General features: G+C 49.9%; 1 protein-coding gene and 1 long non-coding RNA gene across 4 annotated transcripts in view; one reads left to right on the top strand and one right to left on the bottom strand.

The window, feature by feature from the left end:
* The window catches only part of LOC109492493, a 34,518-nt gene extending 25,435 nt beyond the window's left edge, over positions 1-9,083 (bottom strand). The window contains exons 1-2 of one of the 2 annotated variants that reach the window (XR_002736831.2): positions 5,788-9,083; positions 3,839-3,934 (exon numbers count right to left, since the gene is read on the bottom strand). This is a non-coding gene — a long non-coding RNA (uncharacterized LOC109492493). The remainder of the gene's footprint in view (positions 1-3,838; positions 3,935-5,787) is intronic. The other variant, XR_006587009.1, reaches the window with a different exon arrangement.
* A 30-nt stretch (positions 9,084-9,113) lies between these two features.
* Positions 9,114-11,335, top strand: DDIT4 (DNA damage inducible transcript 4). 2 transcript variants are annotated; one of them, XM_003994039.5, is made up of 3 exons: positions 9,114-9,272; positions 9,397-9,658; positions 9,953-11,335. In XM_003994039.5, the coding sequence occupies exons 2-3, from the start codon at positions 9,457-9,459 to the stop codon at positions 10,444-10,446; spliced, it is 696 nt and encodes a 231-aa protein (XP_003994088.1). In that variant the 5' UTR covers positions 9,114-9,272; positions 9,397-9,456; the 3' UTR covers positions 10,447-11,335. The 2 variants fall into 2 exon arrangements, with proteins under 2 accessions (XP_003994088.1, XP_006937918.1); XM_006937856.4 differs by having other exon boundaries at positions 9,128-9,272; positions 9,421-9,658.
* The last annotated feature ends 10,859 nt before the right edge of the window (positions 11,336-22,194 follow it).

Consider the following 22,194-nt stretch of genomic DNA (forward strand, 5'->3'; position numbering starts at 1 on the left):
GGGGGCGGGGCCGGAGTCGGCCCCGCCTTTCTCTCAGTCCCACTCTTCTCCCCCACCGGTCCCCCAGAAGCACGTTCTCCAAGTCACGTCCCGGCTTACCCCATAGGGGGTCCGCGGAGACAAACCTACCCTCCCTGCCCCCCATTCAGCTGCTCTGCATCTGTCACCTCCACGGCCCGGCTCCCCTGAGGGCTCACCTCGGCGGGATGGGAGGAGGAGGGGAGAGCAGGGGGTTCTTCCCTTCCCCCATCCGGGCTGGCCCCACTGCAGACCGCTGCTATAGATATCTGGGGAAGTCGGTTCAGCTCTTGTGTGCACCTCTTCCCAGAGCAGAATCGGAAGATCTAGAATTTTTTGTGTTTCTCTGCGTTTGTTTTTTAAGCACAAAAAGATTCAGCACTGGCTCCTGGATTCCTGTGCCAAAGCCAGTCCTTTGTGGGTTACAAAAGGGACGCTGTGGGGAGGGAAAGAGCCCACTTTTGGTGCACCACTTCCCAGATTGGCCTTCCTAGAGGGGACCAGAGCCATCAGGAAGGATACCTGGAGGGGGGGGTATGTGGTGGACTGTCACTTCTGGGTCTGAGGGTGTCTAGCCAAAGAGAAACCCGTTGGGTGGCAGTCTGCTTTGTTATTGAGTCAGCACTGCCGGGCCCTGCTGAATTCTGCAGGGGGAGGCAGAACCCTATTAGATAACACAAGGACCAACCCAGGAGAGAAAGTTTGTTTGTTAACAACAACAAAGCAATTCCCGGTGTTCACTCTACCTCTTCCATACCACCACTCTCCAACACGCAGTGGCCCGCATTTCCAGCCATACGGTCCCCTTGGGCTCACAACTAAGCCTGTCAGTGGGGTGGAGTGGCATTAAGGGAACGAGCCTAGATCTAGAGTCATGGCTCCAACCTGAATGACTGTATGACCTTAGGCAAGTCACTGCGCCTATCTGAACCTGTTTTCTTACCTGTAAAAGGACACTGGTGAGGCACCAGTACACTATACAATATTAGTTATTTTTATTGATGGCGTTATGAAAATACTTTAGAACATGGACGTGCTCTTAACAGCACAAAGAGCTCCAGAAAGGTCACAGATCTTTGTGAGCACGTGGCAAAGTGGCCAGGTAGAACTGGCAGTTCCCAATCACCTGCCAGCCAAGGAATTTCAGAAAAAAGCCTAGTAGACCCTGGGCAGCTGCCTTTCGCATAGACCTGTGTTTCCCAAACCTTTGGCTACTAAAAACACACTTCTGAGTGAAATTACAGACAGGCTTGGCAGGGGGGTGAGGAAGTGGTGCAAGCCTGAGAAAAGAAAGTTCCTAAAGACTGAATGAGGTCTAACTGCCAGGAGAGTGGGAGATCTCAGGCAACACCTAGGCCTACTCACCCTCCAGCTCGGTTCCTTGCACATAAAGTGGGCAGGTGGGAAGGCTGGAAGAGGTACTCTTCCAGGGCCCTCGGGCCCTAACATTCAAAGACTTTAAGGTTCATTCCACTGACAGAAAGATTCTGACAGTGACAGAGGGCCAACTGGACCTCTCTGCTGAGCATTCTAATCCAGCCCCATTCACCTCAACCCCTTGGGGTACCCATTGGGATACCCAGAGGCTAGACAGCCCTCCTGGCGTCTTGTTTCTCAAAAAGCAAAATTAGTGAGCTCATCTTACAGTCCAGGCAAGCTGTGAGCCTGGATTCAGGCTGTCCCCATTGTGGCAGCTCAGATCTTTCTTGTCACCCCCACCCCCACCCACCCCCCCACCTTGAAGAACAAACCCACTCTGACCCCTCCTTCCCTTTTGATATATGGCAATTGGAAACCCTCAAAAGGCAAGAAAACTGTAAGGGCTGGACCTGGACCGCCTGTTTCTACCTTCCTGGGCAGACATCTTCCAGATGGTCCACCCCCCTACAGGCCAGGCCTGGGAGTTTTAGAAAAGCAGCTCCAGGGAACTCGTGATTTTTCCTTCACTACAATCCTTGTGGAAGTTAAAGAGGCCTTTGAGACGCTCTAGTTCTGGGTTTTCAAAGCTGGGGTATGAAAATCCCAACACTGCATGAAACCACAGGATAATCGCAGTGTCTTTTTTTTTTTTATTAAAAGGTCTGGGGCGCCTGGGTGGCGCAGTCGGTTAAGCGTCCGACTTCAGCCAGGTCACGATCTCGCGGTCCGTGAGTTTGAGCCCCGCATCAGGCTCTGGGCTGATGGCTCAGAGCCTGGAGCCTGTTTCTGATTCTGTGTCTCCCTCTCTCTCTGCCCCTTGCCCGTTCATGCTCTGTCTCTCTCTGTCCCAAAAATAAATAAACGTTGAAAAAAAATTAAAAAAAAAAAATAAAAGGTTTTACCGGCGGGGGGGCAGGGTGGGGCGGCGCCTGGGTGGCTCAGTCTGTTGGGCGTCCAACTTCGGCTCTGGTCATGACCTCGCAGTTGGTGGGTTCAAGCCCTGCATAGGGCTCTGTGCTGACAGCTCAGAGCCTGAAGCCTTCTTCAAATTCTGTCTCCTTCTCTTTCTGCCCCTCCCATGCTCATGCTCTGTCTAGCTCTGTCTCTCAATAATAAATACATGTAAAAAAAAAATTTTTTTTTTCAAAAGGTTTTATTCGGTTGTTTGTTTGGGGAGGGGAAGGGAGAAATTAAGTAATATTAACTGATGATTTAAAAGTTTGCTACTAGGGGCACCTGGCTGGCTCAGTTGGTAAAGCATACATGTCTCTTGATCTCCGGGTCATGAGTTCGAGCCCCATGCTGAGGTTACTTAAAAAATAAGTAAGAGTGGGGCTCCTGGGTGGCTCAGTCGGTTGAGCATCCGACTTTGGCTCAGGTCATGATCTCACAGTTTGTGGGTTCGAGCCCCACATCAGGGTGTGTGCTGACAGCTTGCTCAGAGCCTGCAGCCTGCTTCAGATTCTGTCTCCTTCTCTCTCTCTGCCCCTTCCCGCTCATGCTCTGTGTCTCTCAAAAAATAAATAAATGTTAAAAGAAAATTAAAATAAATAAAAGTTTGCTACTAAAATTAACACAAATTACAGATAACATGTAAAAAGAGAATGCAAGATTGCATTATTTGTAAAAAAAAAAAAAAAAACAAGAAAAAAAAAAAAACTGGAATTCAAAGACATGTCATGCTTCCAAGAGGCTGCTTCAGGCCACAGCACAGTGGCTACATAACCTGAACTCAGGTTAGGTTATTCCTGTCCCCTCACAAGGCCAGAAATCAAGGGACATTTAGCCTAGGCCTCGGGCACTAACTGGAGAGAGGTGTTGCCTCTGGCCTTCTCTCCTCTTTGTTTTCTTTCCGCATAAGGGTTCAGAAGCCCGAGTGGGAGAGGGATCCTGGGAAGCTGGCTGAAAGCTCGCCCTGGAACATATGGGATTCCTTCCTGAGAGGCATCCTGGTGGATTAGTTAGAAAAGAGCCGGTGTCCTGGAGTCTGGCTGCGTCCCCTAGGACCCCTTGACCCCTCTGGCTATGTGGGAAACAAGGCGGGGAGCAGTGGAAGTCTGGTAAGCCTCTGTGCCTCTCACCACTGCTGGGGTAAAGGGAGGTCTGTCAGGATCCTCCACTAGGCTATCCCACTAGCTCTCAAAAACCCCATCCTTTGACATGGTGGTTTATTGAGCCAGTCCTTTGTGGGGTTCCCCCTGCCCTTGCCCTGTTCCTGAAGGAAATGACTTGTGAAACCTAGGGCCCCAGAAGAACTAGCTGGCTGTGAGCTCACCATGACCCTGTGTGGGCCCAGTCTTCACAACTGCACGCCACGTCACCTGCCCCTAACCCACCCCAACCTACAGGCAGGCCCTTTCATAGGCTGGGGAGCCAATCCAGCATTTCTTTGAGGACCTACCTTTCTTTCTGAGAGGTCAGCAGACATTCCAACTAAAATGGAGCGGAGCGTCAGGATCGCCTAGGGGGCTGTTGTACGAAAGGGCCCCACACAGACCTACCAAATTAAAATAGGGGGTGGAGAGATGAGAATCTACGGTAACAAGCTCCCCAGATGATTCTAATTATCAGTTGGGCTTGAAAGCCATTGGTTGAAAGGATTCCCGGACTCACTCTGGGCCTCAATTTCCTCATCTGTAGAATGGCACTGTTTTCGTTCCTCAGGGTATAGATGGTAGTTTTTAAGACCTATTCTTTTTAAGCCTATACAATACGTTGTATTGTTAGTATTTCCATTTCAAAAAGTAATTTCATTTGCAAAAAGACTCCCCACTGAGTTTTTAGTGCTTCTTCCAACAGTGCAATCAAAATCCTACCTGAAGCCCTGGGCTGTCAATAGCTTTTCACAACCCTCCTGATAAACCGGGTGCACTTAGGCGCTGCTGATTTTGACAAGGTTGTTTGTTGTTTTTCAAGTAAAAAAGCCGCAGAAGTCCTGGGAACACTTTTGCTGGCTCCACTGTCCCCACCTCCTACCACACCCCTCCACCTTCTCCCCACCGCCCTGACCCACTGGCTCCTCCCGCCACCTCCACTACCCTCAATGAGATGTTTCCAAAGAACTGCGAAGGTGCCCAAGCTGAGCCTTGCAGGCAAGCTGGCTGGCCTTCAGGGGTTCCCATCCTGACTTCTAGGGTTCCCACCCCAAGATCTGGTTTAACTTCCCAAACTCGACTCGGGCGACTTGCCAGACTGAGGCCCTGGGAATCGGTGCGCTGGACAAAAACCGCCTGAACCGGGAGAGGCAGGAGGCCAGGAGTGAGTGCTCATTGACTTTCAATTGCAGGCTGTGGCAGGTCCCACGGGAATAGAGCAGGGCCCGGGAAGAGGCAGTGTCTGTGTGGTCAGGGCTCTGGCCACAGTGACTGGGACATGGGGCCTGGTTACCAGCTCCAGAGGCCTGAGTCACTCAGGACCCAGGACGTGACACTAGGCCACTCCTGCTCAGAGTTCAGCCAGTCTCCCCGTGGTTGTCTTGATGTCCATGTTGCACATTACGTCTATGTGACCCGTGCTCCCTAGAGCACAATTCCCTAGAAGACATATGTAAATGCACAGACTCAAAAGCGAAGGATGCCCTCTGGAGTTGGGCAAAGGAGCAACCCTATTCCAACAAGGAAACATAAACTTCAAAAGGATTTTGACAAGAGTGACCCAGCGCTTGGATCTGGGGTCTCCTTTGAGGTAATAAAGATGTTTTGGAATTAGAGATAGTGGTTGCACAACATTGGAAATGAATTAAACGCCACTGAATCGTTCACTTTAAAATTGTTCATCGTGGGGCACCTGGGTGGCTCAGTCAGTTAAGCTTCCAACTTTGGCCCAGGTGATGATCTTGCAGTTCATGAGTTCGAGCCCCCTGTCAGGCTCTGTGCTGATAGCTCAGAGCCTGGAGCCTGCTTTGGATTCTGGATCTCCCTCTCTCTCTGCCCCTCATCCCCTTTGCTCTCTCTCTCTCTCTCTGTCTCAAAAATAAAAATTAAAAAAATTGTGAATGTGTATGTGAATTTTATGTCAAAAGATTTTTTTAAGTATTTTGAAGCACTTGAAGGTAAAGTACTAATTGCTTGAAAAGATTCCCCACATCAGCCCTCTACACAATGTCCCCTCTCTGCCTAGCTTCCTTGGGTTGTGTGCTATCTTCCAATTGGAGAACTAAATTGGGGCCTTAGAAGCCCCACTCCCAGACCTGAGAAAGGAGGAAAAGGTTCAGATACATCCAAGACTTTGGGCAGCACTTGTCAGAAGGAGGATAGAAATGTAGCATCCAGGTCTTCTGAAGGTCCACCCCAAAGGCCCACCTTGGTCTTGGGAATCCAGATGTAGGTCTACAATTCTGGGAAAATTCACCTTTTTGCTTTATCCATCCATCCATCCATCCATCCGTCCATTCATCTGTTCATCCAAGGAATGTTCACTGAGCCTTTACTATGTGCTGTCCACTGGAAGTTAAGGAGAGTAGAACACCATCCTCAAGAAGCTCATAGTCCAATAAGAAGACTAAAGTGGAAACAATTATTAACAAGAGATATACACAGGTATAAGGATGACATGAGGAGGGGCACCTAAGGGATGGGAGGGTGGGGGTGGGCGTGCTGGGGAAGGCTTCTTGGCTGCAGGGATGCCAGAGCTGGGTCTCCAAAGCTTCAGGCAGGGGCATGTTCAGGCAAGTCTGACCTGCAGCCAGCTTAGGCCCAAGGGGAGTAGTAGGGAGAGAGAAGCACACCAAATGCAGGGTTTATGGGATCTTTGAGGTCTCCAAGGGGGCCTGGCTTAGAGGTGAGGAGACTGAGCTTCCTCCTCCCCCAGGAGTTACACATTTTAGGTGTTTCCCACACCCCCATCTGCTTCAATAGTGGGAGGGGTAAGTGGGGTGGTAATGAAGTCTTTGCAGCCCCAGCCAGATGGAAGGGATCCTACCCTTCCCTTCCCCTCACACGATGGATCAACGCCCTTTACCCTGACTCCACAGAGGGGCTAACAGTTAAGAAATTCCTCTTCCAGGTCCAAAGGTTCTCCTGGAAGACAATGGTATGGGGCTTTGACCCCTCCTTCACAGGGGAGAAGGGGGTCAGTGAGGAAAGTCGTTTGGAGCCTCCCGGGCCCCCAGTCCTCCTTGTAGGTGATTGTTTATTCTGCAGCCCACCCCTTCTGCTCTGGGAGAGACGTCCAGGGCTAAGACTGCTCGTCCTTTTTTCCATATTTTTAGAAAACACAATGAGGCAACAACATTAGTGGATTTCTTTTGAAAAGAAACAAAATTACTCAGTGCCCATTAACACAGGCCTTCCCATTTGGGAAAAACTTGGCAATAACAGAGTGAGACAGTGAATGATAAAATGTGCTTAGCACACTGTTTCATGACCATGTTTCGCTGCCACACAAATAACACACACATACGCACACTGCACAGCCCACACTTACGCTGCATATACTCCACATATAAACCACATTCACAATTCATATATACCACACACACAGTTCACATACACCACACACCATAACCAACACCCACTAAGATCTACACATACAGCGCACTCACACCACAGATATTCCACACACATACACACAAAATACATACAAAGCACAAACCCTACACTGAAGACACACTGCACATACTCAACACACACACAAACACTCAAATGCACCACACAAATACCATATTGAATATGAATGGTTTCTGGTGAACTGAGCTCTCCACACGGTCTCTGGATTCTTTTGCTTATGAATATCCACTTTTTTAAAAACCTCTATTTTTCTTAGTGTTCCACATTTTTTTTCTGAAATATTTCCTTTTTTTCCTGCCACAGAGAGAGGGAGAGAGAGAGAGAGAGAGAGACAGAGATGAAAAAGAAAAACATCCCCAAGCTATCTCCTTCTGTCTCAGGTGTCCCCAACCCAGTCTGTCTGGTGGGAAGAGGGAATAGTACTCTGATGGATTCATTCCCTAACCTTCTATGGATGGTGACCCATCCATACGGGTCACCCCACCTCAGTAAACTGTGATTTCAAGAGAATGTCATCTACCACCACCAGCCCTCCAAGCACTTCCCCTAACCCCCCTGACCCTGGTGTCTTTAAGGCTCCCAGTAAGTGACTGGAACTCGGAGGACAGGAAGAAAGGGCCAGTGTTCAGGCCTTAATCGCCCCAGCGGCCAAAAGACTATTCTGTTGTGCGGCAATCTTAACGCTATCTCCTAATCTGACTCCCCCTAATTTATTTTTTATCCATAAATTTGTCTCCATAATTGGTTCCTCCATCTGGAAAATGGGGGAGGGGGGCGGTGCAGGGCCTCAATTCCGGTCCTTTCTGGTTGGAGTCACGGTTTGCCCGAAAGGCCCACGGGTCAGCCTTTTTTTTTTTTTTTTTTTTTTTAATTAGGTGGGGGTGGGGATGGCAGGGGCCCGACCTCCAGCAAGTGTCATCTGTCACGCGCAAGCCCGCCCCCGAGGCGAGGCCTGCCAGTCGGATCTGGTTAGGCTCCCGGAGTGGGAGCGTCTGCTGTAAATTTGGTTCCCTCTTCTATCGGGATCCCGGTGTCCCAGATTGATAAGCCTTTAAAGACGTAAAGGTCGAGTCCGTCCGAACCTCCTCCCACCCTCAGCAATCATTATTCGTCCCCGAACACTGCCATCAAGCCAGATATCCTGTGGCCCCGCCTGAATGACGAAACAGGGGATGGCCATTGCACTCCCGGACTTTTCCGGAGATCTAGTCCTTGGTCCTGATGCAACTCTCCGGTTCTTTTACACAAAGCGCCTTGGAAGGAGGGGCGCTAGGACCCGGCAGACGCCCGAGGACTCTCGGGTACAGAGGGCGGGGGAGACACCACCGAACCGCTGTCGGTTTGTAGGGCCCGCGGAGGGCCCTTGTGTTCATCGAATTTGAGTCCCCGTTCTCAGACCCAAGACCAGGCGCTAGGAACCCGAGCCCAACAAACCTCTTCTAGCCACCCTCGCCAAACTCTCTCCTTGGAAGCAGTTGGGGGTGGGAGCGGACACGATCTAGCGGACGAGGATCATATGGGGGGGGGGGCATGGACCTCCCCCATTAACCCACCCCCTGGGGCTGTAGAGTTAACAAGCTGGTGGCGCTGCAAGAGAGCTCGGTGCTGGGACCAGCCCTGCCTGGACCCCATCCCCATATTCCGACCCTATGCAAGGCCGGGTTAGCGTGGGGTATGTGCGCGAGGTCCGGCCGGGTTAACGTCTGCTCCCCGCGCCGCCGTCCCACAGGCATCCACCCGAGCGCTTACTTGTGCCTGTAGTCTCAGGTTCCCAGACGCTGGGGGCAACCGTTTTCCCGGCCCGCCGCCCCCTCAAGTTCCCCTGCCTTTCCCCCCGCGCGGTCACGGCTACCCCCTCCCCCAGCAACAGGACCCTATAATAAACAAGTCGTTCCTTGATCCTCCCCTGCCGCGAGCGCCCTCGGGGACCTTGGCAGCTGCAGCCGCCGCGGATCCCTTCCAGAAAGGGGGCGTGGCCGCGGCGCGGGGTTCGGCTGGGAGCGTTCTGGGGCTCAGCGGGGGCGGGGCCAGACCTCTGTCACCGGGCAGGAGAGAACGTTGCGAACGTGCGCCCGGAGCCCATTGGCCGAGGGGGGCCACACTCCCGGATCTGGATTGGGCTGAGGCGCTGAGGAGGCGTGGCCTCTCCGCTCTAGTCCTTATAGGCCTCTCGGTGCTGGTGCTAGGGACCGCGGCAGGCCAAGGGGGAGGTGCGGGTGGGTAGAAGGGACAGGTCTGGGCAGTGCGCGGGGGTTGATACCAGTTCGCGCACCCATTCAAGCGGCAGTACGCACTTGTCCTAGCAGTTCTCGCCGACCGAGCTAGCTGGTAAGTGTCCTTTCAGTATGTACTGATTCCTGCGTGGGGAGGCCTCAATCCTGCGGGTCCGAGCGCTCTCAGTCTGGTCCAGCCCCCAGACTGACGCCGGGTCCGTGCGCCTCCTGTCTTACAGTGTTTTCTGCGTTCCCGCATCCAGAGCTCAACTGCAAACGTCCTGGCGTCCGTCCTCATCATGCCTAGCCTTTGGGATCGCTTCTCATCGTCCTCCTCCTCTTCATCGTCGTCCTTGTCCCGAACTCACACCCCAGATCAGCCGCCGCGCTCAGCCTGGGGGTCGGCGGCCCGAGAAGAGGGTCTTGGTCGCTGCGCGAGCCTGGAGAGCTCGGACTGCGAGTCCCTGGACAGCAGCAACAGTGGCTTTGGGCCGGAGGAAGGTAAGCCGTGGGCGGAGACTGGACGCGACTCACGGGGCCCGGGAGGTGAAAAAGCACCGCTCTGGAAGGGGTCAACGCCGCCTTGTCTTCCTATCCCATCAGAACCCTGATTGCGGAGGGGTGGCGGGATGGAGAACGGAGATTGGAGTATAGGGTACAAGTGTGGGGCAGAAGCTGAAGCACAGAGTGGGAAGGAGTGTTGGTTTCTTAACGCAAGAGCACCCCCACCCCCCCCCACCCCCCCGCCTTTGGAGCTGTTCTTATATCCCTCTCTTGTGTGCTCTCCCTTACCAGACTCGGCATACCTGGATGGGGTGTCCCTGCCCGACTTCGAGCTGCTCAGCGACCCTGAGGATGAGCACTTGTGTGCCAACCTGATGCAGCTGCTGCAGGAGAGCCTGTCCCAGGCGCGGCTGGGCTCACGGCGCCCAGCGCGCCTGCTGATGCCCAGCCAGCTGGTGAGCCAGGTGGGCAAGGAACTACTGCGCCTGGCCTACAGCGAGCCGTGTGGCCTGCGGGGGGCGCTGCTGGACGTCTGCGTAGAGCAAGGCAAGAGCTGCCACAGCGTCGGCCAGCTGGCCCTCGACCCCAGCCTGGTGCCCACTTTCCAGCTGACCCTCGTGCTGCGCCTGGACTCACGCCTCTGGCCTAAGATCCAGGGGCTGTTCAGCTCTGCCAACTCTCCCTTCGTCCCCGGTTTCAGCCAGTCCCTGACGCTGAGCACGGGCTTCCGAGTCATCAAGAAAAAGCTGTATAGCTCCGAGCAGCTGCTCATTGAGGAGTGTTGAACTTGAGCCTGGGGGGGGCCTACCCTGCCCCCACGCCAGAGACCACTCAACTTTTGATTTTGAGGTGGAGGTTGGCAGGCAGGAGCTGAGGGATTGACGCCTGTCGTTAGCAAACTGACAACAGCCACCTGAGGGGAGGAAGGTGGAGGTGGGGGGAACATTGTGTTTCCTAGGAAGCTCACTGAGGTGTGCAGGTAGCTCCCGGTTGGGGGCCTATGCCCCTCAGTACTGTAGCATGAAACAAAGGCTTAGGGGCCAACTGGGCTTCTGGCTGGATGTGTATGTAGCATGTACCTTATTATTTTTATCGTTACTGACAGTTAAGACAACAGTGGTGTGACAGCCAGGTGAGCAGCTGGGCTGCACTGGCCTTTGCAAGGGGTTGTGTGCTCCTGGTAGCAGCCCTGGTGGGAGGGGGGAGGTCAAGGCGGTTTTGTGTATCTCATGGTCTGAAGGGGCCAAATGTGTTCTTTGTTTTTGTACCTTTGGTTTTTGTTTTTGTTTTTGTTTTGATCAGAGCTTCACTACTGACCTGTTCTAGGCAGCTATCTTACAGACGCATGAATGTAAGAGTAGGAAGGGGGTGCGTGTTGGGATCACTTGGGGATCTTTGACACTTGAAGAAAAAATACACCTGGGAGCTGCATTGGCCCCTCCCTCCCCTCCCCCAATGTGTACTGGGGAGTTGAGCTGTGAGGGGATGGGGCTGATTGGGGTGGGGTGGGGTGGGGGGCTGGAACCCCTCCCCCAGAAGAGTGCCATCTGGGTCTTCCATCTAGAACTGTTTACATGAAGATACTCGCTGTTCATAAATACACTTGATGTTCAAGTATTAAGACCTATGCAATATTTTTTACTTTTCTAATAAAAAAAAAGGTTTGTTAAAACAGTTGAGTCTCGTCAGTGCTGTGAAATAAAAAAGGGGGATGGTTGCCGGTAAAAGGCAAGTTTCATCAGACTCGGGTCCACCCGTGTGTTGCTGTGTCCTTTTCCGGGGCTGCCTGCCAGCCTGGTAATGGAGGTATGTGGATTGTGTGCCATCTGTGCCAAGAACCCTGGCTCCCATGGCTGGCCGATGCTACCAGGGAAAAGCGCTGGAAAGCCCTGGAAGGTGAGGCGTTGAGTCAGACCTCCCACTGAGCTCAGTTGGGAGAGCTCACCTGGTTGCTCTGGGTTAGAAGGCCCGGGTACAGGGTACAGAAGCCCAAGGCACTTACAGAAACTCGAAGGACTTCCAGAGACTTCTTTTTCCTCCTATGAAAAAGTCACAGTTCCATTTGTTATGCAGTCACGAAAATCACAAAATTGATCTCTGAATGTAAGAGGCTAGGGAGCAGGAGCACCAAGAAATGGAGTTAGTTCTAGCCTCTTACTAGACCAAGAACCTAGGGCACCTAGGAGTATGGCTTGCTCCTGGGAGGAGGTGTGGCCCTGGCAGGTGCAGAATGGACAAGGCACACAGACACACATGCACATGGAAGCAGAAAAGGAGGGGTGGTGAGGCCTTCTGAGCAAGGGGACTGCAGGCCTATCTAAGGGAATTCCTTGGGTGACTGGGACTCATTGCCCTCTCTGGGCCCCAATTTCCTTATCAGTGAAATAGGGATTGGGCCAGATGAAGGCCAAGGCCCTTCCCACTTCTCCCTCCCCTTGACCGTCCGTGGGGGGGGGGGGGGTGGCGGGTGTGGGCAGACCTCCCACACCGGCCTTTGGAGAGCTGTTATCTCCCTTGTTTCTCTTCCTGGTCCCAGGCAGGCCTTGTTTGCCCGATGTTAAAACAGTAATTTCCCCACTTGAGTGTGTGGGGCCCAGGTTAAAACCCAGATCCCCGGGCTCTGGTGGAGATTCTGGCTGAGTGCACCTGGGGCAGGGCCCCAGGAACCTGCATTCTCATCAGTGATTCTGACAAAGAGTCTCCAACTCTGGGATAGTTGAGAAGACTCACATCTCTTTGGTAGAGCTGGGTGACTTGTTCCCCAAATTGAATGAACTTGGGTTAGAACTGGATCTGAAAACGTTGGTAACAAGTTGCCCAGAGCAGTTTTAGGAGAACCCTCACCCTCAATTTCTTAGCTCATCCTCCTGATAGCCACCCTGTGAAAGCTGGGTGGGACGGGGGTTAGTAATGTTTCACAGACTCGTAAACACAGGCCGCAGCCCTTGAATGACCGTCTTCTGACCGTGGCTGACCTCGTTCACTCTCGGCCCCTCAGGGTGGGTGGGAGCTGGGAGTGTACGGTGCTCAGCCTTTGGATGGTGTCTGGGCTCACTTTCCGGGGAATTAAGAGCAGCGCCAATGCTCACAGCTGTGTATCCCTTGCCACAAAGGAAGAACAAAGAAAACAACCATGCCCAGCTCCAAGACAGAGTCTTATTGGTACTTAGAGGCAAGAACTGGATGGCACAATAAACATTAACCCCTCTCCAAGACCAGGAGGCAGCGAGCGCACTTTTCTTCGTTTCTTTTTCTTTTTTAAATGTTTATTTATTTTTTGAGAAAGACACAGGGTGCAAGCGGGGGAGGGGCAGAGAGAGAGGGAGACTCAGAATGTGAAGCAGGCTCCAGGCTCTGAGCCGTCAGCACAGAGCCCAACACGGGGCTCGAACCCACAGACTGTGAGATCATGACCTGAGCCGAAGTCGGATGCTTAACAGACTGAGCCACCCAGGGGCCCCTCTTCTTAGTTGGTCAGACTGAGGCCTGGACTCCCAAGAAAGTACAGCTCAGTCGCCATCTCCCTGAAGCCAGACTGGCTTTCCTCATCATAGGGCTTGCAAATGCCCCCCAGCTGGACAGAAGGGCCCCCAGATGGGAGCTGGCAGGCTTTCTCAGACCCAGCAGGGAACTTCGTCCCAGGTATTGGGTGGGCTCTTGAAGAGAAGCTGGGAAAGATTCCTTTGTTGCTAAGACCGAAAGCTAATAAAGCTGATAGACTTACAAATAACATCCCACTTTGGAAAATGCTTCCAGGCTTATAAAATTTGTTCTGATGACCTTCTTATTTCTATTTCCCAGCTCATCAGGGTATTACTCTAGAACCTGCAATAGCTTCCTATTGTCAGATTCCACGGTCTGCCTTTCAAGACCTTTGATATTGGGCCCTACTTGCCCTATACAGGCTGATGGCCCACCACACTCCCTACCACTCCCTGTCTTTAGGCACAGGTCAGTGTGGCCTGCTCCCTTCTCTGGCCTGATTTTGCTCATTCCAGGGCCCTTCACCAGGGATGTCATCCCTCTGTCCTGCCTGCAAACCCTCCCCCTTCCTTTAAGACCCAGAGGGAGTTTCAGCCCTTTTATGACTCTCCTCTGCCTCGTCCTGCCTCCTCCTTCACAATCAGTGTTGAAAACTTTGCAGTTTCCTGATCTCATTTTATGCACTTGCTTCATATCTCCCAGTTCTTTGGGGGTACCCCCGGGTTCCCCTCAGGCCCTGGCTGGCTGACTGCTTGCTCATTCCCCTCTCCCTTGGCTCAGACAACACAAGATTCTCTCACCAGCCTCAGACCCTCAGGCTAAGAAGAGAGGAGGGCAGGGTAGAAATACTTTATGGTTTTATTACGCCTGCCACCCAGTTTAGAGGAATATTAAAGGCTAAGGTCCTGGAAGGGAAGTCGTGTCCCTAGTGGTTAAGGCCACTATGCTGTAGTTAGTAAAATCTGGGTTCGAATCCTGACTCAGACATTTTTCTTCTTTTTTTTTTTAGCCAGTGACCTTGAGCGAGTCACTTTAACTTACCTCATCTATAAAATGGGGATACTAGTGGAGAAATGTGTATATAAAGTCATAACTGGGGTTCACCATTGGCAGAGGAAGCCAGTAGTTGGGCAAGAGATGGGGGCCTGAGCTGTGGCAGAGCTGGCTTCAGAGTAGGGGACACCTTTGACCCCCTTCCCCTCTGGTCCTCCTTTCTTCTAACATCTTTCCAAGTCACCATCTTTTTTTTTTTTTCTTTTTTTAATGGTTATTTATTTTTGAGACAGAGAAAGAGAGAGAGAGTGAACAGAGGAGGAGCAGAGACAGAGGGAGACAGAATCAGAAGCAGGCTCCAGGCTCTGAGCCATCAGCACAGAGCCCAATGCCAGGCTCCAACCCACGAGCTGTGAGATCATGACCTGAGCTGAAGTTGGACGGTCAACCAGCTGAGCCACCCAGGCGTCCCTCAAGTCACCATCTTAACAAGAATTGTGTCAACATGTAACCTTAATACATTCCTGTAAAAAACACCATCTGGGGGGCTCCTGGCTGGCTCAGTCAGCAGAGCATGCAAGTGAGTTTGAGCCCCACGTTGGGTGTAGAGATTACTTAAAAATAAAATCTTAAACAAACAAAAAACCCCTCCATCATTTGGGGGTAATGTGCTTAGACAGCCTCACTTCTAAGCTATATTCTTCTAAGCCTGGAACACATTAAGCACCTATATTAGGTTGCTTCACTTCCCCCTCACGGTTCAGAAGGAAATGCAAAGGCCCAGAGTGAGCAAGGCTGCAGGGCTCAGAAGGGAAGAGTGCCCTCCTCCCAGGCCTTCCACTCATTCCTCTGAGCCCTCCCTGGCTCCCAGGTCAGGGTGTGTGGGTCAGCCACATCTGCTTTTGCTGCTGGCGGGAGGCTAGTACCACTGGGGCAGCCCCGCGGAAGGCTGAGGAAACACACAGCACAGAAACCAGGTCCAATTAATAGATTATTACAGGACTCTGTAATTATCCTGAAAGGGGGCACTTTATGAAGGAATCACAAATTAGAAAACAGTCTCTTAAAACGCAGACACGTCCATGGAAGGGCCAAGCTGAGGAGTGTCCGTCTTGACCTCAACCATGGGCAGCTGCATGGAAACATCTGTGGCCGTGTGGTGCTGATGGCTCTGAAGGCAGACGCTGATGGACTGTCATTTGATTACTGCGTTCATTCATTCAACTCGTATATAATTAAGTGGTTCTGTGGGGCTGCAAGACAAAGTTAAGTAAGTGGGAACCCCTAAGACGCAGACATCAAAATTCCCTCTCTCTCTCTCTCTTTCACACACACACACACACACACACACACACACACACAAACACACACACACACGCTCACACATAACTACACACGCATTTACAAGAAAACCGGGGGGCATAAGGAGAAGAGAAAATGGGCACACACTCAATTTTTTCTATCCCTAACATCCCAGGAAAATATATCCAGCAATACAGAATGATTAAAAGTGATTAAAGAAATTAATTAAACGATATACTTAAAATCAGTGAATTTTATTGAATGTAAATTATACCTTAATACCCGAATTAAAAAATATATGTGTGTGTGTGTGTGTGTATGCACAAAAATTAACTCAAAGTGGATCATAGACCTAAATGGAAGAGCTAAACTATGAGCATTTTAGAAGAAAATATAGGTATAAATCTTCATGATCTTGGATTAGGCAGTGATTTCTTAAATATGATACCAAAGTGCAAGTGACAGAAAAAAAGTTCAGTATGTTGGACTTTATTGACATTACAAACGTTTGTGCTTCCGGGGCACCTGGGTGGCTCAGTCAGTTGGGCATCCAACTCTTGATTTCAGCTCAGGTCATGATCCTAGGATAGTGGGATAGAGCCCTGTGTCGAGCCCCGTGTCAGGCACCATGCCAGGCACTGCGCTGATCGTGCAACCTGCTTAAGATTCTGTCCGCCTACCCTGCTTGCACACCCTCTTTCTAAAATAAAACATAATTAAAATTAAAAAACATTTTTCAAATTAAAAGAAAATTGTAAAAAAAAAACGCTTTGTGCTTCAAAGGATAAAGTCAAGAAAGCAAAAGACGACATTGGGAGAAAACATTTTGCAAATCATATGTATGATAAGTGATTTGCATCTAGAATAGATGCGTCCTGGCTCAAATTTTATTTGTCTGTCTCTGCCAATAGAATGTTAACCCACATTTTGTGTGTGTGCCTACAACAGTGCCTGGCTCATAGAAAGCATTCCGTGAACATGTGTGGAAGACAGGAAGGATAGAGAGGGCTATGACAGTCTCAAATCTGCCATGTCCTGAGAGGCCCACTAGGGCCTGTTAAGTGAATTTGTACTTTAGTCACCAAAAATTGCATCCATGTACATTTAGAAAACACTCCTTTTTTCAAATTGTGGTAAAATATATATAACATAAAATTTACCATTTGAACCATTAAAAAAAATTAAGTATAATCTACACCCACTCCCATTGTGGGGCTTGAACTCATGACTTCAAGATCAAGAGTTGCATGCCCTACCAAGTGAGCCAGCCAGGTACCCCCCAAATTGGAACCATTTTTTTTAGTATATGTGCTGCCGAAGCGAGCATGGAACCATTTTTAAAAATATTTTTGCTTATTTATTTTTGGGGGGGAGAGAGAAAGAGAATCCCAAGCAGGCTCTGAGCTGTCAGCAAAGAGCCGGATGTAGGGCTCAAACTCACAAATCGCAAGATCATGCATGACCTGAGCCAAAACCAAGAGTCAGATGTTTAACCGACTGAGCCACCCAGGAGCCCCTGAACCATTTTTTTCCCAGTTTTTTTAATGTATTTAAAAATTTTTAAAATTAATTGATTAAGTTTTTAATTTACATCCAAGTTAGCATATAGTGCAACAATGATTTCAGGAGTAGATTCATTAATGCCCCTTACCCATTTAGCCCTTCCCCCCGCCCACAACCCCTCCAGCAACCCTCTGTTTGTTCTCTATATTTAAGAGTCTTTTATGTTTTGTCCCCCTCCCTGTTTTTATATTATTTTTGCTTTCCTTCCCTTACGTTCATCTGTTTTGTCTCTTAATTTTTTTTTTCAACGTTTATTTATTTTTGGGACAGAGAGAGACAGAGCATGAACGGGCGAGGGGCAGAGAGAGAGGGAGACACAGAATCTGAAACAGGCTCCAGGCTCTGAGCCATCAGCCCAGAGCCCGACGCGGGGCTCGAACTCACGGACCGCGAGATCGTGACCTGGCTGAAGTCGGACGCTTAACCGACTGCGCCACCCAGGCGCCCCTGTTTTGTCTCTTAAATTCCTCATATGAGTGAAGTCATATGATTTTTGTCTTTCTCTGACTGACTAATTTCACTTAGCATGATACCCTCCTCCAGTTCCATCCACGTAGTTGCAAACAGCAAGATTTCATTCTTTTTGATTGCCGGGTAATACTCCACTGTATATACATACCACATCTTCTTTATCCATTCATCCATCAATGGACATTTGGACTCTTTCCATACTTTGGCTATTGTGGATAGTGCTGTTATAAACATGGGGGTGCATGTGTGCCTTTGAAACAGCACACCTGTATCCCATAGATAAATACCTGGTAGTGCCATTGCTGGGTCATAGGATAGTTCTATTTTTAATTTTTAGAGGAATCTCCATACTGTTTTCCAGAGTGGCTGCACCAGTTTGCATTCCCACCAACAATGCAAAAGAGATCCTCTTTCTCCACATCCTCGCCAACATCTGTTGTTGCCTGAATTGTTCATGTTAGCCATTCTGACAGGTGTGAGGTGGTATTTCATTGTGGTTTTGATTTGTGTTTCCCTGATGATGAGTGGTGTCGAGCATTTTTTCATGTGTCGGCTGGCCATCTGGATGTCTTCTTTGGAGAAGTGTCTATGCATGTCTTTTGCCCATTTCTTCACTGGGTTATTTGTTTTTTGGGTGTTGAGTTTGATAAGTTCTTTATAGATTTTGGATACTAACCTTTATTTGATGTGTCATTTGCAAATATCTTCTCCCATCCCGTCGGTTGCCTTTCAGCCCCTGAACCATTTTTACGTGTACAGTTTGGTAGTGTTAAAAATATATTTACATTGTTGTGCAACTGTTCTCCAGAACTCTTTAATCTTGCATAACTGAGATTTTATACCCATTAAATAACAATACCACATGTCCCCTTCCTCCTAGCCCCTGGGAATCACCATTCTACCTTGTGCCTCTATGAATTTGACTTCTCTAGATAGGTGATATAAGGGGAATCACACAGTATTTGTCTTACTGCGCCTGGCTTACTTCGCTTAACACAATGTCTTCAAGATTCATTCATGTTGTAGCAAATTTTCTGTAGCCAGAATTTTCTTCCTTTTTAAGGCTGAATAATATTCCATTGTATGTATGTGCTGCATTTGCTTATCCATTCATCCATTGATGGACACCTGGGTTGCTTCCGTCTTTGGGCTACTGTGAATAACGTTGCTATGACCACAGGTGTACAAATATCTCTTTGAGACGCTGCTTTCCATTCTTTTGGGTACATACCCAGAAGTGGAATTGCTAGATCATAGGGTGACTCTATTTTTTTTATGCTTTTTATTTTTATTTTTGAAAGAGCACGAGAGGGGGGTTGGGGCCGAGAGAGGGGGACAGAGGATCTGAAGTGGGCTCTGCACTGACAGCAGTGAGCCTGATGTGGGACTTGAACTCATGAACCGCGAGGTCATGACCTGAGCCGAAATCAGACGATCAACCGACTGAGCCACTCAGGTGCCCCTGGTGATTCTACTTTTAATTTTTGAGGAATTTCCATACTGTTTTCAGCAGTGAGCTGTACCACTTTACATTTCCACCAACAGTACACAACACCTCCAAGCCCTTTTATGCCTCTCCATATCCCAGTCCAAGCCCAAATTACCCCAACAGGCAAGCCCCATCGCACCCACGCCTACGAGGTTAAGTGGCCAAGGGCTGGGTGAGGGCTCAGGATCTGGGGAATTCTGTATGTTCTAGGAAGTGGGAGGAGAGAGGGACGTCAGTCAGGTTCCTGAGGAGGGAGGGTGAGACTTCCGCCCTGACGATGTGAGGGGTGCCGTCTTCATGGTCTCACCTGGGCTTTTCTGTCACACATTCAGATTCCTGTCAGAGCCCTCTCCAGGGGTAGTCTGGGGGCCAGGGACAGAGTAGTGGAGCTGATCTGGGTTGGCACATCTCAGGGGACAGGAGAGGAACACGGGCCCCTCAGGGGACGAGAGCTGAGGATTGGGGCACCTGTCCAGGAGCCCCCAATCCATTCCGAACCTTCAAAAATTTTAGTTGACTTTTGCCGTCACTGACTGACTGAATATAAGACAAACCTGTGTGACTTCACTAACACTGTGAAGTGAATTTGTATTTTATTCACCCAAAATTGCATCCACGTACACTTAAAAAGCAGCAGGATGGGGCACCTCGGTGCTCGCTCTCTCTCTCTCTCTCCCTCTCTCCTTCCCTCATAAATAAATAAATAAACTTAAAAAAATAATCGGGCTCCCAGCTGGCTGGCGCCTGGGTGGCTGAGTCAGTTGAGCATCTGACTCTTGATTTCAGCTCAGGTCACGATCCCAGGGTCATTGCATAGACCCCTGCATTGGGCTCTGTGCTGAGCCTGGAGCCTGCTTCAGATTCTCCCTCCCTCCACCCTGCTCATGTTCTCTCTCTCTAAAATAAAATTAAAAAAAAAAAAAAGCATCAGGACAAATATGGGCAAGACTGCTATGGACACAGTCTATAGACAATACAGGGCCAGGCACCACTGGAACCAGCCAGGCCCTGGTGACAACTTCAAGGCCTCATTCAAGTCCCTGGAGGTGGGCTGCCGGCAGAATGGGAATGGCACCCTCCACCACTGGGGCTACAAGGAAGGACAGGCTCAGGGTCAGAGAGGATACATCGCTCATATTCATAGCGTGCTCTACCTCTTTACCTCGCTTCACAGATCACCAATCCTGTCAAGTAAGTACTATTACTATTATGCCCATTTTACAGATGAGGAAACAGGAACGTGGGGCACTGGAGGAGCTTGGACTGGGAGTGGGGGTATCAGCAGTGTACTATGATTTGCCACTGATCCCTGTTCCTTCATCTTTGAACTAAGCGGGTGGGACTGGAGGACGCCAACTGCCATTCTCCGAGGCTGAGCTCAGCTGCCAGGGGCTGCTTCTCAAAGCCCCATCACTGCTCTCTGGGTTCAAGCCCAGGGTGGGGGCAGGGCGAGAGGAACAGCAGAACTGCCTTGCAGGTCACCGGGCAAATGCTTGACTGCTTTCTGGGGCGAGTCCAAGTGTGGAAAGAGAACGTTAAGAAGAAATTTCCATAGCCCTTCCCCCTGCCGGGGATTTTCCACTGTGCCTGGGCAGACATGCCTCTCGGTTTCCCCAGTGAGGGGATCTGGCAATCCATGGGTCTTACTGAACAGCTCAGCTCAGGACTAGGAGGCAGGTGAAAAAGCTGCTTCTGGAGCCTGTCCTAAGAAAGGGGCAAGTTTGTTGGAGAGGCATGATTGCCCTAGAAAAGATGAAGGGTGGGGGGGTTGATAACCAGGATGGTATAGAGTGAAGTAGTTAGTCTAGAGGAACCAGAGAGAGAGAGCCGGGAAGGTGGGGACAGGAACCATCAGGGGAAACCTCCTAGAACCCTGAACCCTGAGCTGGAGCGAGAGGGAGGAGGTTTGCACAGGCAGACGGGTGAGCACAGAAGAGATGAGAAGGGGATGATGTGGGCCAGCTTTACAAAGGTTGCCGTGAACACAGGGACAGTGCCGTAGCCAGGAGGGAGTTGGATGCAAGAAATGGAAAATTTGGTGAAACAGATTGTGCAATACAGAAATGTCTGTACAGCCGCCGCAGGCACTCGTGCTGTGGCCTCTGCGCTGAGGCTGCTCACTCTGCTGGGGACACCCTCTCCTCACTTTCACCTGATTGGCTCCTTGTCAGTCAGGTTTAGTTCAAATGTCCCCTGCAGCCTTCCCCAGCCTCCCCTGCAGAAGCAGCCGGAGTCTCTCTCTAGCACATCTCCGTGTTCCATTTTCTCCCCCCCCCCCCCGCACTCACCACCACCTGCCCTTACCCCCATTTCTTTTAAGCAGCAGCCTCTCTCCTAGATGGCGGGTTCTGGGAGAGCAGAGGGCTCGCTCTCCATGGAATCCCCAGAGCCTGGCAGGTAGCAGGCCCTCAATAAATATGACTGAGTTTAACTGAACCACGCTTGGAGTGTTATGATGAAAGGAAGCCTACAATGTTTTGTTTTGTTTTTCCCGGAGCACTGCTATGTGCCAGGCACTGGGCTAAGTGCTTTACGAACATTATCTAGCATGTTCTTCTGAAGGAGGTGCTACTGTTATCCCTGTCTTTTAGGTAAGGAACTGAAGCGCAGAGAGTTTGGTTAAGTTGCTCAAGGACACACAGAGCCAGGATTTGAACCCACACATTTAACCTCTAGGCTAGCACTGTCTGATAGGAATAGAATATGAGTCACATAAGTAATTGAAAAACTTTCTAGTAGCCACATTAAAAAAAGAATCGGGTGAAATCAATTTTAATACTATATTTTATTTGCTATGCTGTGCAAAAAAATATTAATGAGATATTTTTACATTTTATATTACTAAGTGTTCAAAATCTGGGGCCTAGTTTATACTTACAGTACTTGCTAAATTTTCATCAGAAAATGGTCTCTACTTAGACTTTATAAAATTTGCACTTGAAAAAGTAGATTCACATGCCCAAGGTATTCCACACATATTTAAATGTTTTCCAATAACTACATTATCCATTTTGTAAAAAGATTTTATTTTCAACTAATCCCTACACCCATTGTGGGGCTTGAACTTACAACCCTGAGATCAAGAGTCACGTGTTCTACCAACTGAGCCAGACAGGCGCCCCAACGGCATTATCAATTTTTAAATTTAAATGTAACTTGATTAAAATTAAATAAAATGTAAAATTCAGTTCCTCGGCAGCACTAGTCACATTTCAAGTGCTCAACAGCCACG

Source organism: Felis catus, chromosome D2, assembly GCF_018350175.1.
Source record: "Felis catus isolate Fca126 chromosome D2, F.catus_Fca126_mat1.0, whole genome shotgun sequence".
NCBI classification, from domain to species: domain Eukaryota; kingdom Metazoa; phylum Chordata; class Mammalia; order Carnivora; family Felidae; genus Felis; species Felis catus.